The following is a 13,367-nucleotide window of genomic DNA, read 5'->3' on the forward strand; positions in this document are numbered from 1 at the left end:
CAGTGTTTAAATGGGTGATTTACACTGGACAGTCCTCATCCCTTCTTTTGGTTGTGGGCTGACTTTTGTGTTGATCCATCATGGTATAGCAGAGGTCACTTCTGCTAACAAGGGTGCTTCACCAAAAAAAAAGGTGAAGAGAACCAAATGGATTTTCTGAATGCTGGGTTGTATGATGTTGTGAAGGTGTTTTTATAATAAACATAGTATTTGAGAAATAAAGAATGATCAACAGTGTTATTTACAAAACATTCTATCATCTCTTCTTTGTTTCACTGATCATTTAATGTGTCTATGAATTACAGAAATAAAGAGCAACAATAATATTATGATTAAATATCATCCTAAATTTTGGGCAGATGGAAGTTACCAGTGTTGTAGACAAACTGAAAAACTAGCACCCGGATGTGAAAAATACAATCTTTTTGAGAGTAGTAAGTATTTATTTTATTTTATAATTATATTGTATGTAGGATGTACATGCTATTGGGATAGTGAAACAGTGACTTGATTTTGATTTTTGATTTTGATTTTGGAAAGGCCATCTTGAATGGCCTTTACATTTTCTAGCACAGTGTATTTTGTAAGAATAATTATATTTAGTTAGCAGGGAGGCCATGTCATGGAATCAAAAGGTCTATTTTTGAGAACTTTTATCATAATAAGGAAGCCTACTTAAAATGACTATTAAAAGCATAAGCCTAAAAAAAAAAAAAAAAAAAAAGCATAAGCCTAATGTGGCACCATCAGCAGCTTTTCTTTTTTTTTTTTTTTTTTAATGTTTATTTATTTTTGAGAGAGACAGGGACCGAATGCGAGTGGGTTAGGGGCAGAGAGAGAGGGAGACATAGAATCCGAAGCAGGCTCCAGGCTTCGAGCTGTCAGCACAGAGCCCGATGTGGGGCTCAAACTCATGAGCTATGAGATCATGACTTGAGCCAAAGTCGGTCGCTCAACCGACTGAGCCACCCAGGCGCCCCTCTTGTTTCTTTTTCCTTTCCTTTCCTTTCCTTTCCTTTCCTTTCCTTTCCTTTCCTTTCCTTTCCTTTCCTTTCCTTTCCTTTCCTTTCCTTTCCTTTTGAGAGAGAAAGAGAACATGATCAGGGGAGGGGCAGAGGGAGAAGGAGAGAGAGAATCTTAAGCAGGCTCCACACCCAGCATGGAGTTTGTCCAGGGGCTGTGGTCTGAGCTGAAATCAAGGGTCAGAAGCTTAACTGACTGAACCACCCAGGTGCCCCAGGTTTTTTTCCTTCAACTTTATTGAGGTATAATTGGCAAATAAAATTGTAAGATATTTAAAGCATACAGTGTGATGATCTGATGTACTTCTGCATTATGAATAGATCCTTCCCATCGAGTTAATTAAGACATTTATTACCTTACATGTATACCTTTTTATGTGTATGTGTGAGAGTATTTAAGTTGCACATACTCTCTTAGTACATTTCAGTTCTACATTACGGTGTTATCAAGTGTAGTCCCTATGTTATATATTAGACACTCAGACCTTATTTATCTTCTAAGTGAAAATATGTGCCCTCTACCAATATCTTATCTCCTTCCCCCCAACCCTCATCCCCTGGCAACCACTTTTTCTACTCTCTGTTACCATGAGTTTGACTTTTTTTAAAAAAAATTCCGCGGGGCGCCTGGGTGGCTCAATCGGTTAAGCGTCCGACTTCAACTCAGGTCATGATCTCGCGGTCTGTGAGTTCAAGCCCTGCGTCGGGCTCTGGGCTGACGGCTCAGAGCCTGGAGCTTCTTCGGATTCTGTGTCTCCCTCTCTCTGACCCTCCCCCGTTCATGCTCTGTCTCTCTCTGTCTCAAAAATAAATAAGCGTTAAAAACATTTGAAAAAAAAAAATTCCGCATATAAGTGATACCACATGATATTTGTCTTTTTTTCCTGTCTGGACTTACTTCACTTAGTATAACGCCCTCCAGGTTCATCTATGTTGTCGCAAAAGGCAAGATTCCCTTCTTTGTAAAAGCTGAATAAGGTTCCATTGTGTACGTACAAACATACACAGCACATTTTTTTTTTTAAATCCGTTCATCTGTTGCTGGACATTTAGGTTGTTTTCATACCTTGGCTACTGTGAATAACACTGCTATGAATATGGGAATGCAGCTATCTCTTCAAGGTACTGATTTCCTTCCCTTTGTGTATGTACCCAGAAGTGGGATTGCTGGGTCATATGCTAGTTCTGTTTTTAATTTCTTGAGGAACCTCCATGCTGTTTTCCAGAGTGGCTGTGCCAGTTTGCGTTCCCACCGACAGTGCACGAGGGTTTCCTTTTCTCTACACCCTCACCAGCATTTGTTCTCTCTTGTGTTTTTGATAATAGTCATTCTAACAGATGTGAGATGTACCTGTTGGCCTGTATGTCTTCTGTATGTCTTCTTTATTTAAAAATTTTTTTTTAATGTTTATTTATTTTTGAGACAGAGAGAGACAGAGCATGAATGGGGGAGGGGCAGAGAGAGAGGGAGACACAGAATCGGAAGCAGCCTCCAGGCTCTGAGCCATCAGCCCAGAGCCTGACGCGAGGCTCGAACTCACGAACCGTGAGATCGTGACCTGAGCTGAAGTCGGACGCTCAACTGACTGAGCCACCCAGGCACCCCTGTATGTCTTCTTTAGACAAATGTTTATTCAGGTCCTTTGTAGCGTCTTTAATTGAATTTTTTCGCTATGGAGTTCTAGGAGCTCCTTGTATATTGTAGATATTAACCCTTTATCTGATATGTGGTTTGCAAACATTGTCTCCCCTTGTGTAGGCCGCCTTTCATTCTGTTGATGGTCTCCCTTGCTGAGCAGAAGCTTCTTAACTTGTCATATTCTTACTTGTTTACAAAGAATAAGTCATGGCCCCGATCCCTACGGCATGTATGTAGTCTGTTCAGGAAGGCAAAAAAACAAACCAGCTCTGATAACATTTTAAGGTCTTTTTGGAAATAGTGATACAAGCCGCATGCACCAGAGTGAGAGAGTCCAGGTAGATTTCTGGTCTCTGTTCATCTTCACTTTTTGTTAAAACTATCAATCGTTGGTAAATGGCATTTGGACCTATTTTTGTTGTTGTCATTTGCAGGTATAAAAAAAGCACTACCTCCAGCACCAGAAACAAAGAAGGTAGGTGGACTTTGCCTTTTGGAAGCATTTGCAGTTTGTTAAGTAACTTTATATTCATTCACGTGATTCTGCCCCTCTGCCCCCCCTCCCCCGCCACCCAGTATCATATCACAAACAGATATACTATGGATTTTTGAATTTTTTTGGTGTCAAATAACATTAATTTAATTATATCAGATATTATCATCGGGGACCCTTCCTCATGTGGCATTTTGCTTTTATTTTGGCCTCAAGATTTGTATAAGGGCTGTGGGACGTTAAAGGACTATTTCAGTCTTAAGACCACAGTACTATGCCGAGGAAGTGACTTCAGTGATTTAATGATATGCTTTTGAAGAGTGGGTGAGGTGATTTAATGATATGCTTTTGAAGAGTGGGTGAGGTGATTTAATGATATGCTTTTGAAGAGTGGGTGAGGTGGAAAACCCCATACGGGGTACTTTGGACCCAGATGGTACCTGATCCAATGTGAATCTGGTATGAGTGACTTTGGGTGGATTCCTTAAACCAAGTTCCCTCAGTTGTAAAATGGGAATTTTATACTCTTATTTCATGGGATCAGTATTAAGAATAAAGGAGAAAAAGTGTGTTAGGTACTAAGTGCGTGCCTTGCACATAGTAGGGACGAAGAAGTGCAAATTCCTCTGAGAGGATACCTGGTAAAAGACTCGCTCCCTAGTGTGCCTTTTCCCCATTGCAGGCCATTTGAATGGTGGGTCCACCGTTAGTCCTTTGGTTTCTACTCCCATGTTATCCTTAGCTCTCCCTGGAAGGCCAGCCTTGACACCGAGCAGAGGCTGTTTGATGTTTACAGAGGGGTTTTGCTCGTGTCCTATATTCTGAAACTCATGAGAGAGGTCCAGTAGCATCAACATCATTAAACTCACGGGAAGGTTCCCGGGTTGTATTATGTAGACTTGAGGTTTCTGCTTTATCCTCTGGTGCTGTGTGGATCACTTAGTGTTTGATTTCGTACCCAGTTTCAAGCAGAATGACTAAATTTTCAGATGTTGTCTCCTCTTCTTAGCGAAGGCCTCCCCCACCAATTCCACCTGAGGAAGAAGATAATAGTGAAGAAATCGTTGTAGCCATGTATGATTTCCAAGCGACAGAAGCACATGATCTCAGATTAGAGAGAGGCCAAGAGTATATTATATTAGAAAAGAATGATGTTCATTGGTGGAGAGCAAGAGATAAATACGGGTAAGTGCTTCCTCTCTGTGTATGACACACAAAGCGGGGGGTCGGGGTGGGGGTGAAGTGCTGAGCAAGAAGAGAGTTGTCTGTAACAATCACGTAATGAGACTGGTTCAGCCAGCAAGTAATGGAAGTACACATCGTTACTTTGCAGTAACAAAATGTAGTCTCAGTAATGACTCAATAAATGTAAATGGATCAACCACTTCTTTCCAGAAATTAGAATGTATCACATTGGTCTCTTTCTCATTCATTATGTGTTTAATTAGATAACTTTGATCTTGGGGGAATGATATTTTACGCTTTTCTCCCCTGAGGTAAGTAATCTTAATTTATCTAAGAGGGAGAATGTGTGTATGTGCTTGTGCGTGCATGCATGTGTGTATGTATAAAATACATGTATACACATATATGCAAGAAATTTAAAAACAAGCATTATTTATACAAGATAATTTTGGATTTAAAGGAACCGTCCTTTCAACTTTATTATTGGTAAGTAATGAATAGATCTGGATAAATGTAGAGGATGAGCATCCTTTAGGCTTCATTAAGGAAACTCTATCCTTTGCTTGCCTCTGAAATATAATCCTGTTTATATTCTGAGTCCTTGTGGATAAAAAGAGGAGGACTTTTTGCTCTGGACAGAGCATACCCTCCCTCCAAATCTACTTTCTCACCTCCTTGCCCCATTCTCAATTCCAGTTCTCTATTCCTCACTTCACCTGTGGACTGATTTACCAATCTTACCGGTTGTTTTTTTCTAGAGTATTTAAAAGTAAATTCAAATCATTTTGTCAATTTCACCCCTAAGTCTAACTGCTAAAGATGTTTTTGAACAACTACCATGTTGTTATCATACTTAATGATAATTTAAAAAAATACCATCTGTAGGGGCGCCTGGGTGGCTCAGTCAGTTGAGCATCCGACTTCAGCTCAGGTCATGATCTCGCGGTCCGTGAGTTCGAGCCCCGCGTCGGGCTCTGGGCTGATGGCTCAGAGCCTGGAGCCTGCTTCCGGTTCTGTGTCTCCCTCTCTCTCTGCCCCTCCCCCGTTCATGCTCTGTCTCTCTCAGTCTCAAAAATAAATAAACGTTAAAAAAAATTAAATAAATAAATAAATAAATAAATAAAAAATACCATCTGTAGACTTTCCCTTAGCATTTTCAGGACTGAAAGAAGAGTACAAATGAAAGCCCACATATCATGTATCTAAGTATTTTGAAGTTATAAGTCAAGCCGACAGACTGGTCAATAAAATATCATTTATCCTCTAACCTGACAAATGTACCTTCAAAATGACAAGGAGGCAAGGTTTGAATTAAGAGTCCCATGCCAGAAGGTGACAGTGCATGGAGGGCTGACTCCCTGGGGTACCTTCCTTTCCTCTTCCCTTCTACCTCGGTTCTGTCTCACGTGTACCATATGGATCTCCCAGCCATACGTCTAAGCTCTGTCCACATAGTTTATAAGAGCCACTCCCCAACTTGGCCACCCTTGGACCTGGGCTGAAGGAGTTGCACATAACTAGCATAATTTATTTTTCAGAGTCTGCAAGGTGAAAGGTCTGTGTTGGCCTTAGCAATGGACAGAGAGTTTGGGGGTCCTAGTTACCCAGATGATGGTCTAGAAGAGGACTGAGGGAGCATGGACTTTAGCATGCTCTTAGAAGTGTGAGACCACGACAGGGACCTCTTTGATCAAGGTCTAAGGATAGTACCAATTATGTAATTCCATTTTTCCCTGAGTAGCTCTAATATGTATTTATACAGTTTAAGTAAGACTAAAACAAGGTCCACATACTGCATTTGAGCTGATAGGTCTCTCTTTTGTTCTACAACAGCCCCCATCCTTTTTTTTTTTTTTTTTTTGATTTATTGATGAAACCAGGTCATTTACCCTATGAAATGAGCCACAATCTGGATTAAACTAAATGCTTTCACATGGCGTCATCTAATATGTCTCTGTGTCCTGTATTTCCTGCAAATTGTAATCTAGAGGCTTGATCACATTAGAAGTTGATATCTGGTTGTCCCACTTCTAATGATGTGAAGATTACTCAGTGGTTCAGGTGATGAAAAAACTCATCACGATTGCACCTAATGATTTTGGCATTCATTAGTGATTACTGCTTAGATCCATTATTTCATTAGGGATTGTAAAATGATAATTTTCTGACTCTTCATTCCGTCTACATTTATTAATTCTCTAAAGAAGAACTGCCTCATCAGCCAGTTCATTTAGTTTGTGCAGCAAAGGCAAGAGAAATGTTTGATTCTTTCCTTTTACCAATTTTAGTGCGTTGATAACTGAGCTTCCTCTAGTGATAACAATGGTACCCAATTATTTTTTTTAAGTATTATTATGGACGCATATTGCAACCATTGCAGTCATTATTCTTTTTGCTTGAATTGTCCCATCATAGGTGAGTGGTAGCTGTTTTTGGTTGGGAGCACTTAAAACAATTTTTTTAATGTTTTATTTTATATTTGAGAGAGAGAGAGAGAGAGAGAGAGAGAGAGAGAGAGAGAGAGCAGGGGAGGGGCAGAGAGAGAGGGAGACACAGAATCCTAAGCAGGCTCCAGACTCTGAGCTGTCAGCACAGAGCCTGACATGGGGCTCAAACTACTGAACTGTGAGATCATGACCTGAGCCGAAGTCAGACGCTCAACCAACTGAGTCACCCAGGTGCTCCTGGTTGGGATCACTTTAATCTTTCTTAGAGTCCTTGCTTTCTGGGTAAAATAAAACAGCTCAAGTTCATCTTGTATTTTTCCTGGCCAAACCTGCAATTTGCCATTTTCCTGAGGAATGCTGCCTCTTAGTGAGTTAATCTTTGGACAATAATCAGAGTGCTAGGATTCTAATTACTACTTGATTGTCATTGTTTCTAGGCCTTTTCAGTGCAACAGAGCTACGTGTGTGTATTATGAGTTCTTACTAATAGTTCAAATTCAAATTAAAAAAAATTTTTTTTTTTTTTAACGTTTATTTATTTTGAGACAGAGAGAGACAGAGAGAGACAGAGCATGAACAGGGGAGGGGCAGAGAGAGAGGGAGACATAGAATCTGAAACAGGCTCCGGGCTCTGAGCTGTCAGCACAGAGTCCGTTGCAGGACTCGAACTCACGGACCGTGAGATCATGACCTGAGCCGAAGTCAGACGCTTAACCGACCGAGCCACCCAGGCGCCCCCGAATTCAAATTTAAGATTACTAGGGTTTTACTCAATTTTTAAAATTGTATACATGTATGCCTTTTATCTTACACTGATAATCTGGGCTCCTACCAAGAGTGTACCTATTATGAGTGGGTTTTTTTGGCTAAAAATTTTTTTAATTAAATTTTTTAAATTAAAAAAATTTCCCAGTTTTATTGAAGTATGATTGATAAGTGAAAATTACATATATTTAAGGTGTACAACACAATGTTGTAATATATGTATGCATTGTGAAGTGATTTCCACAATCAAATTAGAAGACCCATCATCTCACATAGTTACCTCTTCGTGAGCATTTGAGATTTTCTCTAACAGATTTCAGGTATGAGGTCTTCTTCAGCTGTAATGTGTAAGAATTATGAGGGGTAAAACTGAAATTTCCTCGGCCTCACATAGGCCTTCTCATTCAGTTCCCTTGGGGTATGACCCAAGAATTTGCCTTTGTAACAAGTGGCCCAGGTGATGTTGATATAGAGGTCAGGGACTACTGTGAAACAATGCTCTCCACAGATGTTTGGGACTATTGACAAGATGGGTGTTTTTATCCAACATTTTAACTTTTCTCAAATAGAGATTTCTTTAAAACATCCCAAGAATTCAAGGGAAGCATCGTGAAATGTTAGGAAGGGCTCTGAACCTAGTCACAAGTTCAGATTTTAAGTTCTGACCCTGTTACTGACTAGCTTTGGGACCTGAAGAAAATCCCTTAATCTTTCTAAGCTTCATTTTCCCCACCAGGAAGTGGGTACAGTAGTGCCTGCCTACCTCACAATTTTAGGGAAGGCCAAACGAGGAAGTACTTTGTAAAGCATCAAATGCTATAGGTATATTGAATTATTGGGGGTTAGCTAGTTTTTCTTGAAGCTTTAGGCAATATAATGCTTTCATGATTTCATAAAGGCAATAATCTTTCTTTTAATAACTTCTCAGTAAAATAATTTCAGTTTACTTAAAAGTATTTTCCTTCCTTCCAGGAGTGAAGGATACATCCCAAGTAATTATGTAACGGGAAAGAAATCGAACAACTTAGACCAATATGAGTAAGTAAATGGTTTTTTTGTGAATGTGGAGAACCAGAAAATGTTTTCATTTTCCTAGTTATGTAAGGCATTTTGGAGATGAATAGATATCTTTCCTGAAGTCAGTTGTACAGAGTGGATGTTGTGAGAATTAGTTTCTCTAAATAGGCTTTACCTGAAGGTACTATGTATGAATGCAGTTACACGGGCAAATATAATTGAATTTATTTTAAACAAATCACAGCTTAGCTGACTTTGAAATACAGATCATTGTTCATTCATTCAGGAAATCAGAATACAGTTTCCAAGAGTGGCCTTAAAAAAAAAAAAAACATGTTTGTTTCTTTTCTCTTGCTATGATAGCAATATGATCATAGCAATATGAGAGCAATATGTTTAAAATACGAAAAATGTTAATAAAAATTACTCATAAATCAACTAGAGTTGGCCCGTGTTAACATTAGCATATTTCTGTTCAGTTTTTTTTTTTTTTTTAACTATTATTTAAGGAGCAGAATCATGCTGTGTATGTTTTGTATCCTTTTTGTTCCACTTCACAGTATATTATGAATTGAATTTTCCTCATGCCATTAGGTATTCTTCAAAAACATTTTCATAACTGCATTATGTTTCATTCAGTCACAAATTCATCAGATATTTACTGAGATCCTAGCATGTATGAGGCACTGTGCTAGGCCTTAGCGCATACAACGAGGCACATGCCACATAGATGTGTGATATTTTATATAACCATTGCCTTATTTGTAAGGCACTGTGCTGTGTAGCATCTTTGCTCTGTAACATTAACTGGGATATCCTCTTTTTGCTTATTGTCTTCAGCGAGGTCTCTAAAAATTTACGTACTGGTCTAAAGGGTAGTGATAAACTTGTTAGGACTCCTAATGCATGCTGTCAAATTGCTTTCCAGAGAAGGCAATGGGCACACTATTTATAAGCCCACTAGCAGTGCGTGGCCAGGTTTTAATGAGAAGCTCATATATACCAGATACTCTTCTGTGGTCATTCTGAGGGGGTCATTCTGATGCTTCATTCACTTATTTAAAAACACCACCATCACCACCACCAACAAAAAGCTGTCTCCTCTGTCCGTATCAGTGCCCGTAAGGTGGATGTACCTTAAAATCTAGAAAAAGATTAATAGCCCTCCGTGGTGTGATCCCCCAAAGTTGTTTTAGAAGTAGATAAGGTATAAAAAATATGTAAAATAGTGTTTCTGTTCTTAAATAAATTCTAGGAAAAAATACCAAAATCTTTAGAATTAGGGAAGGTACTAAACAGTGAAAACTTGGGCCTTATTTTCTTTTTCTTTTTTTTAAAGTTTATTTATTTATTTTGATAGAGCATGTGCACAAGTGGGGGAGGGGCAGAGAGAGAGGGAGAATCCTAGAGAATCCCAAGCAGGCTCTGCGCTAACAGTGCAGAGCCCAATGCAGGACCTCATCCCACCAATCGTGAGATCATGACTTGAGCCGAAATCAATAGTTGGCTGCTTAATCGACTGAGCCACCCAGGCACCCTTGGACCCTACTGTAAAGTGATCTGACAGTCAGCGAAAGACAGATATCATATGTTTTCCCTCATATGTGGAACTCGAGAAACTTAACAGAAGACCAAGGGGGAAGGGAAAGGGAAAAAATAGTTACAAGCAGAGAGGGAGGGAGGCAAACCAAAAGAGACTCTTAAATACAGAGAACAAACTGAGGGTTGATGGGGAGGGCAGGGGAGAGGGGAAAGTGGGTGATGGGCATTGAGGAGGGCACTGGGTGTGATATGTAAGCGATGGATCACAGGAATCTACCCCCAAAACCAAGAGCACACTGTATATAGTTGACAATAAATTATACTTAGAAAAATGAATAAAGTGATCTGACTGAGACATAACTGATGATTTGAAGAGGGTTATGCTTGGAAGCCAGATAGTCCTTGTCTAATTGTGAGAACTCCCCTGATTCTTGGGATTACAAATCAGGATTTTATGAAGGTTGTGATTCATTGCCATGAATTTTTTGGATTTATCTTAGTTTGGAAATGCCCTCTCTTCTAAGGGACTCTCCTCCTACTCTGTGTGACTAAATGAATTTGCCATGTACGGTCTCTGGTATGGGAATCCCCTCAGCCCTCTGCCCAGGGTCAAGGATTCCAGATGGCATGTGCCTTGCCTCGCTCAACAAGAACAAAACCTGTTTTCAGTGTAGATAATCAGAGATCCCCCCTCTTCTCCCTCTGTTTTCCCATGCCAAGATTTGTGTTGTTCTCTGCTACAGCCCATGCTGTAACACATCTCAAATGTTCCCAGGGTTTAAAAAAGCCTTTTGCCAGCTCTTGAATCAAGAGTTCTCCTGCTGTTTTTTGGGGCCCAGGAGTCCCAGGCAACAGACAGTCCATGGGGCTGGACTCAGGATTGCCAGGCCCGAGGCTCCCAGGGCCACCAGAACCTAGTTCTGACCTCCACATCCAGGTAACAGTTTGAAGAGGAGAGAGTCAAAGGAGCTGCTGCAGGAAAGAAAGTGGGTTCATGGTGATGGTCATGACAAGTTCTTGGTGGAAGGATGTTAAAGGAAGAAGGTGATAGAAATGAAAGGGCCCTTAGAATAGGGCAAAGTCTAGGATAAAAGGCTTTGAGTGGGTGGCTCAGGGGAAAAGGGTCAAATTACAGAACCAGCAAAGAATCATAGCTGGTTGGTTTGTTTCTGGTTTTCCATCATTTACACTGGTTGTCTTTTTTTTTTTTTTTTTGTTAAGTTTGTTTATTTACTTTTTGAGAGAGAGAGGGAGAGAGAGAGAAACCACAAGTGGGAGAGCAGCAGAGAGAGACGGAGAGAGAGAAGCCCGAGCAGGCTCCATGCTGACACGGGGCTCCATCTCACAAACCGTTGAGATCTTGACCTGAGCTGAAATCGAGAGTTGGATGCTTAACCAGCGGAGCCAACCAGGCGCCTCCCTTTCACAGAGACATTTGTGTGACCGGCTAGGACAGATGTACGTGGGCCAGCACCAGCCCTTTTGCTCCTTCATGTTTACCCATGTGCAGAGTTCCTCTTGCCAGGATGAGTTCAGCAGAGCCATCCGTGGCCTTCCTGTCTCGCCTGGTGATAAGCATCATAGAAGAGAGAGAGAAGCTACAATGGGCCATTGGGAAATACCACTAATTAATTCATCAGTTTGTTCCTCACTCCTTCCTCCTTTCCTTCCTTCAACATATTCTTAAAGGTCTGAGTTTACATCCTAGGGAGGAGAAATGTCCTTTCTGGGGAATCCGCAAATGCCAGAAAAAGCACTGCTTAGGGCAGGATTTCAAAAAGCCTGCCTGCCCTTTGTACCATGGATTCCTTTTCTTTCTTATTTCCTTTTTCCCTTCCCGGGAGTTGAATGTACTAGATGAAGAAAGGACTCTTTCTTTCTCTGTTTCCTCCTGAGAGCCACAAGTTAGCCTTAACTGTTTTCTTGCATCTGAATGTGAGACTAACTCTCCATTGCTTACTCCTGCTGTGAAGATGTGGGTTTGAATCTTTGTTATTTACAAAGAAAATTTTTTCCAATCTTTCAGGTTCTGCTCGTTTATAATATATGCCATGAGAACTCCAGTTGCCTTTCCTTAATTAATTTTTGGCTTTTTTGGCATTCTGATGAATGTTTCTTATATCAGTGGAAAAGCTCAGGGACAGAATCCATTATGTTCTCCTCATTTATTGTATCTCTCTATTGCTTTACGGAAGTTGATTGATTACAACTGCAATTTCGTTAAACTTGGTCTCAGTTCATAAAATGGGGTCCACGGCAATGAGATCTTAATGCCCATAATTCTGGTTAATCACCCCAGGCTCCAAATAAAATAAGAGCCATCAGCTTGTACAGAGATTGTAGTTAGGCTGCTACGAGTGCATAAAAGCATCCAGACCAAAAAAAGGATCTTGTATTATATTTTGGTCTCTGTATTTTTCCCTTTATGTTCACTTGTCTCAGGGTACTTCCTGCGTCAAAAGCAGGTGCTGGTTCTTTTATAATCAAGCTGAACCAGTGGTAGAAATCCAGATGTCCAGAGGGGCCTGTCTGGTTTCATAACATTAGAAGCCTCAGGAAATAAGACTGTGGTGGAGGGTTCTCTGCTCACCGAAGGGCATCTAAAACAAACAGATCAAAACAAACAACAAAAGTTTAAAAACAAACGCCAAAGGAAATGGCCTGAGTTCATGTTCTTTGGCCTCTCTCATGGAGAGATTGGGCTGGGGGGAAGCAGGGAGAGGAGAGAGTATCTCAGAGGATGAGGTGGGAGATGGCAGTTTCCATCTTTCCTTGGGAAAGATTTCCCAGGGGTTAAGAAGGGGCACTGATCTGCAGGGGTTTGGGGTCGTTGCACAGAGTGGTGACAGAACCTGGTGGGAGGGCTGGCGACGCTGCTTGTCAATAGCAGTATTCCTACGGCAGAGACTCAGGTGACCGCCAGGGTGTGGGGCTGTGCTACAACTAGTAAGTCTAGAAAACTCAGGAGGCCTATTCTTCTGTTTTGCTGTCTTTCTTTTGACACTTGGGGCCTTTGTGAAATTCAGTGGGAGAGCCTCCATTATGACTTGCAATGAAATCTACTGCCTATTGGTGGGATAGGGGCTTGGGGTAAGTTTTAATTTGAATTAAATACAGTAGTGAAAGTAGGATGATGTTTCCTGCATGTTTGAATCTGTGGAGTAAAATTCATTCTTGTTATTATTACAGAAAAATTGGAAATGATTTTTATGTTAAATAACCAAGAATGGTTTAAATAAATTACGGCATAGCCATAC

General features: G+C 40.5%; 1 protein-coding gene across 4 annotated transcripts in view; it reads left to right on the forward strand.

The window, feature by feature from the left end:
• Window positions 1–13,367, forward strand: part of TEC (tec protein tyrosine kinase) — a 125,832-nt gene that overhangs the window by 91,653 nt on the left and 20,812 nt on the right. For all 4 annotated transcript variants that reach the window (XM_042936440.1, XM_042936438.1, XM_042936439.1 and 1 more), the window contains 4 exons: window positions 306–434; window positions 3,096–3,136; window positions 4,164–4,339; window positions 8,524–8,589. In XM_042936440.1, the coding sequence (XP_042792374.1) occupies window positions 306–434; window positions 3,096–3,136; window positions 4,164–4,339; window positions 8,524–8,589 (412 nt within the window). The remainder of the gene's footprint in view (window positions 1–305; window positions 435–3,095; window positions 3,137–4,163; window positions 4,340–8,523; window positions 8,590–13,367) is intronic.

This window comes from Panthera leo, chromosome B1 (genome assembly GCF_018350215.1).
Source record: "Panthera leo isolate Ple1 chromosome B1, P.leo_Ple1_pat1.1, whole genome shotgun sequence".
Lineage (NCBI taxonomy): Eukaryota > Metazoa > Chordata > Mammalia > Carnivora > Felidae > Panthera > Panthera leo.